Here is a 6,308-nt window from a genome sequence, read left to right on the forward strand (position 1 = left end):
AAAAATATTACTTTTTCACATAAAGCCTTTATCTTCTTATTATACTTAGACTATACAATTTCATTCAACACAATTTATGTATCTACATTGTTGTTCTGACCATTATGTAATTCTTTTTATTCATTATAGTTATTATCTTACTTTTTGTTCGTAAATCCGATGAAGGCTTGAAATCCTGGCCGAAATGTTAGCCCTAATAAATATTTTTTGTGTCCTTCACTGAAAGTACCCCCAACCATCTTCTCCTCATTTATTTTATTAATTATTTTTCTGGATATTTGTGTCAGCTGAAAGGATTACATGCAAATACACAATAAAAATTATTCAACATCAACTTTTAATTTACCGAAATTTTAAATATTTTCCGAGGGGAACTCTGTGTTTACAATCAAGAGTGGTGATTGACCGCTCTTATGGTTCGATTTTCGGCTAATTGGTACGCAGACTTCTTTGGATTGGGAACTACTGCTGTAAACATTGACTATATTTGAAGTTTAAAAATTTATAATTATGTCCAAATGTGTGTTGATGTACTTCTTTTTTTTACTTAGAATTAATTTCTTTATCCTGTAAAATAATGTTCTATTATATACTTGTTGTTTTTGTTCTTTTTTATTATTATTTTTGTATAATGTTATCATTTATTTATTTTTTAGTCAGTATATGTATTATATGAATGAATACTTAAACGCTAAAACATATTGTCTTACATTGTCGTATTTTCCAATAACACACACATGCATGCACACACACACGCACGCACACACACACGCACACACAAAATTACTGTAGACATTAGTCAACCCTGTGGGTTAGGGAGCCCTCTAGGGTACACCCAGCCTCATATATTGGGTAGTACCCTCAATTGGGAATAAATCTGGTGGTTGAGTGTAATTCTGACCAAATCCAAATCACCTCCTTGTAAAACCGTTGGTCTAGTAACAGAACTTTCGTACAAAATTCTGAACCCCTGAACTTCCCTGGGTTGTAGTGGTACAGTTTTATTTTTTATAATATATATATTTATTTATGCTATAGTTATGGCCGTAAGTCTCTGATCCTGGCTACTGGACCGATATGTGCTGCCACGTTCATCCTCAAGGTCTTCGTCAGGTCACTTACCGTGATGTACGTCCTCCGGTTTCTGCAGGGCGTCTGCTTGGGGGTGGCCTACGCAATCTGCCCGATCTATATCGCGGAGATCGCTGAACCGCGACTTAGAGGAGGTGTATCCAGCCACTTCCAGACCCTCTGGTACGGGGGTGCACTCTTCGCCTACTGCGTCGGTCCTTACGTCAGCTACGAAAGCTACGCTTGGATATGCCTAGTTGTGCCGCTCCTCTTTACTGCCACTTTCGTCCTCATGCCGGAGTCACCTTACTACCTCCTCATGAAGGGGCGGAAAGACGAAGCAAGGAAGGCGCTGGTTTGGCTTAGGGCTGGAAAGGGAATCAACCAAGAATTCAAGGCGATGGAGGACACCATTGAGAGGGAATATCTATGTAAAGGTGAGTCTTTCATAAGCAATTATTTAATTACTCTTGTAAAATTCAAGACAAATTAATTTAAGCAAAAATATTACTTAACATGCTGTATGATATATAATGTGTAATGTATAATGTATCTATAAAGGCACCATGAAAAAACTGTTACTCTAAAGAGTTTACTAAAAAAAAATAATTTTTTTTTTTGGTTAATGGTTTTCTTTTTAGTTACGGTTTTTATTAATGTCGAATGATCTTTTTTCTTTCGATATCAACAATTCAAATTATTCTATGTTGCCCTGACATTAACGAATAGTTTATTGAATTTATTTCATTATTTCAAGTACCTACTTCATAGCCCGTCTAAAACTTGGCGCAAATAAAGTCACGAGATAGTTCTAAAGTTGAGTAAAGTATAGATGAGTCAAGCATTAAAGACGCCATCAGCACCCGCTCTATATTCTGCACTCAAAGTTGACAAAGCAAAGGTTTGGTCTCTACAGCAGAACTCTTCCTTTTCACAGTGAGATTTAGAGAACAACTTCTCTGAGAGCCATTGCTTATAGTTTGCAAAGTTCAATGGTTCAAATGAATACCCAACCGGGTTCCTTAACGAGGTAAGGCGAATCTCTGACCTAGATCAATTAGAGCAATTTTCAATCTATATTATTTTTTTTCTTTTGTATTTTTTCATTATTTGTAATTTTACTTGACTTTTCAACATGATATAATTCACAAAACACTCACTAGATCGGGTAAAGGTATGACACACGGTGGTGTTATTAGATACTGAATATTTGGAAGGTATTAAACATCGTGTTCAGCAAATGAAGTGTATTTTACTTCTAAATGGAAGTGAAACTGAAGCATATTTACCAAGTTCTCAAAACATTTTTGTTTTCTTAAAGTTATATGTTTTCATTCACAATAGAAATGTATAACATGTAGATGTATAAATAGAAATTAATCTAGTAAATTTGATGTCAGATTACAATGCTATGATACAAACATATAGAGAAACTACACATTGGTAGACGGTAGATCGGGGTGACGGTAGCAGCTTGGTAACGCCCTTGTCTGTAAACCAAAAGGTTGCGAGTTTGAGTCCCCGGCCCTATCCGGGATTTTTTTAATTGAACAATACTCACTCACAGCCTCGCCCCGGGCATTTGTGAGGCCCGTTAGCCTATCGGTGGCACTCACAAAAATAGGCGTGGGTGTGACGAACCCACCCTAAGAAAACCACGTCATAGAACGCACGACGTACTTCCTAAGTACATGGACCTCCACGGTCTATCGCGCCAATAATAATAATACCCATGGGTAGAACTCTTATAATATTTCTACATTAGAAGGTCTCGGGGCCATCATCTCTTCGGGCACCTTGATTTTATTTGTGATAATAAAATAGCAGTGATAAAAGCACATAAGGTAGTAGTGAATTTAGATCATTTCATTCTTTTTGGGGATTTGAATTGTCCTTTCCAACGTCTATCTGTTGCAAACAAGACCCTATAAGTCAACCTCTTCAAACTCAAAACTCTGCCAAAGGAACACTATACCAATTGCCAGAATTTGATTTGGTTCGCATAACTCTAACTAGATCGGGAAGAAGCAGACCTACAATATACCCACGGTGGTATTAAGTACTGAATATTTGGGAGGTAATAAACATTATTCCCACCAAATGTAGAGAGTTTTTTACCTAAAAGCGAAAGTAGAACTATGTGATTAGCACAATTAGCATATGTACCAGATTATCAAAATATAAACATATATTATTTTAATGATTGGAGAAGTTTGTCGGGGGGTGCGGTCAGCAAAGAACAACATACATATTTATTTATTTTATGCCGACGTTTCGACCTGAGTTTCAGGTCATCATCAGGGGTTGTGGCGTAGAAGGTAGGCTAGCAACTGGATTATAATAAAAATATATTATTTTAATACTTGTGAAACTAATTCTTCCTTTTTATTTTTCTCATTTATTTGTCTTCGAGGCTTCAGGGTGCTTTCTCCGGATACAGACAAAGCCTTGTTTTTTTTTAACTAACAAAAAATAATCATCGATATATCTAAGAAAGTTGTTAAAAGTGGTTTGAGTTAAAACGAAACCTGAAAAATACTTCCTATATTCTGTCAAAATGGAAATGTTGAATATTAAGTTCATAAAAAGCATTCTGTTTAAAATACTGCTTTCTAGCTGTTATCATCGCATCCATAAGCATACATCATTAATGACGAGGGCTACCTCTGACAAAAGTGCTTTTATAATAACATAATTTAATCTAGAAAACATACAAAATTATTTATTTATGATAAATCCTATTAATTTTTCCAGGTTCTTGGAGAGAACTTTTCAGCACCAAGAAGGACCGGAAGGCGTTCATCATCGTGCAGGTGTGCTGCATCACCAAGTACATGAACGGGATGAGTGCACTGGTGACATACCTGTCCCAGACCTTCGGCGAGAGCAGTTCGCAGTACCTGGACCACAACGAACTTACCATCGTGGTTGGCGTACTCCTTACTGTAGTTACACTCTCATCTTCTATTATGTCGGACAAGATCGGTAGGCGACCTATGCTCATGTTCTCTTCTCTGGGATGCTCCATATTCTTGTTGGTAATAGGCGGTTACTACTTCCTCGAGTTTGAGACTAGTTATGACGTAAGAGGTTACGTATGGGTCCTCTACGTGTCTATGGTGGGCTATATCATCGTAGCGAATGTTGGTTTGGGTCCGCTGATGCAGACGATACAGGCTGAGTTCTTCTCCTCCAGGACACGTGGAATTGGCGGAGGACTGACACTGATCGTCGGGTCGCTGGGAGCCTTCTGGTGCATCAAGCAGTACCAACTTGTACAGGTAAGGTTTACGCGTGACATTTCAATTATTGTAACATACCTAAATATTCCTATTCACGATCAAGCATGCTTCGATTACACCATTTATGGTATTTCTTTAGAGGCTTGTTCAAATGGTTACACTAAATAAAATGGGTTTAAAATACTTTCTTCAAATTCCAAACCAATTTGACCGTATATGACAATGTTTGACGCTTCAAACATTGGTCGAGGAACAGCGTTCTACTTTCGAGTCATGAATACAAAAGTTACAAAATACGACCAAAGAGTTGTGTATATAATTTTTTATGTCAAGAGAGAAGATTTAGAGGCTCTACGACATACTATTTACAACTACTATCTACAGACTACATTTAGTTACACATGTCTCTTTGAGCAGTGGCTCCCAAATTTTTTTCACCATGGCATCCTTTTCGGGCTAAAACGATTTCGTGGCTACCATGTTGAACAAAAACTAAATTTCTGGCATCTTTATCCAGTTAACAAAATATTATTTATTTATCCATCCTACCTCTACCCCAAAGGATCATTGGTATATTAAATGACATTCACTATATTCTGTTATAGTACTTTGTAGCTATCTAATAAACAATCAGTTTCTCTACTTCATTTTCTTTGTCTTCAGAGATCTTATCCAGGCTTGTCTCATGACAGAAACAAGGTTTCTCAGTTGTGGGTTCTCTCATAATAGAATCTCAAGGTTTTTTCCTGAGAGTAGCGAAGAGGGGGCACTCCAATAGCACGTGTTTCACCGTTCTTCTGACTTGGCACTCTACAGACGTCGATGGTTCTAGTCCACGTAACAAATAGCCATGTGAAAATTCGCAGAGCCCAATCCCAGAGATGGCTGAGGATGACCTCTTCTCGCCTCGACTTTCTACTAGAGGTTTTCCACCGAGTGATCTCTTTTTTAACATCCAAAAGCTTAACACCGCTTGTTTTTCAATTTCGGTTCCAAAATATTAAACTAACGCCATAATTATCCTTAGATGTATATTTAATAATACAATTTAATTCTGTTGGCATCCGCTTGCGGCATCCTAGACTTTCAGAACCACTGTCCTAGAGTGTCCTTTGACACCTCTGCTCGACTTCCAATCTTAATTGATCACTTGAATGACCATCATTTCTATTATTAGGGTATATTTATGTGCCAAATAAAAGAACTTATTGGAAGGGGAGATCTATATGGGTGGTATAGGCAGAGGGAAGTGTCAATAGAAAGAGACTTCTCGAGAGATTTCTAGAAACCTATTCCTCTATCGAGGAACAGATGGAGCGAAGGCTGTGACAGCTTTCTAGTTATATATTATATCGCGCGTGACGCGAACAATATCTAGTTTTATTATTGGGTAATTAACATCTTCGACGTGCTCTGTCATAAAAGGGAGGAAATGGCCAATGTTAACAAAGCAAAACCATTGAAATGATATTTGTAAAAAAAAAAAAAATTCTCCAAAAAAGGTCTAAGCCGCAAATTCTCTCATCACAGTTACATTTTAATCGCACGGTCAATTTTCTATGATAAATTGTCATTTCACTTGTGATTGTTGACGCCTAACTGATCCTATATAAAAAGTCCGTAACATAATAATTTTATAAATTACATCATAATAAAATCAAATTTTATAACACTCGACTAAGCAAGAGACATCTAATGTTTAGTTTATTAATTTTTAAGAAACGGTTGGGATCACATGGTTGCCGAGAGTTTTAACGATTAATTAACGGTTGGGATCACATGGTTGCCGAGAGTTTTAACGATTAATTAACAATCCCACTAGGCATAGTAAGAGTAATGCAAATAACCCCGTTTAAATAAATTGGAATTTAGGGTGTTTCTGAATTAATGTCGGAGTGAACAGAATCTAATAAAGGTTTATTGTCGTTTAAAATTAGTCTTGCATGAGAGATTAATACACCTTATGGTTGGCATGACATGGAATGAACCAAATTA

General features: G+C 36.8%; 1 protein-coding gene across 3 annotated transcripts in view; it reads left to right on the forward strand.

Annotated features, from left to right (window-relative positions):
• Positions 1 to 6,308, forward strand: part of LOC106681344 (facilitated trehalose transporter Tret1) — a 90,329-nt gene that overhangs the window by 68,423 nt on the left and 15,598 nt on the right. For all 3 annotated transcript variants that reach the window (XM_014421619.2, XM_014421618.2, XM_024362872.2), the window contains exons 3-4: positions 1,039 to 1,508; positions 3,826 to 4,352. In XM_014421619.2, the coding sequence (XP_014277105.1) occupies positions 1,039 to 1,508; positions 3,826 to 4,352 (997 nt within the window). The remainder of the gene's footprint in view (positions 1 to 1,038; positions 1,509 to 3,825; positions 4,353 to 6,308) is intronic.

This window comes from Halyomorpha halys, unplaced genomic scaffold (genome assembly GCF_000696795.3).
Source record: "Halyomorpha halys isolate HHAL.00 unplaced genomic scaffold, Hhal_1.1 Scaffold328.1, whole genome shotgun sequence".
Classification (NCBI taxonomy): Eukaryota; Metazoa; Arthropoda; class Insecta; order Hemiptera; family Pentatomidae; genus Halyomorpha; species Halyomorpha halys.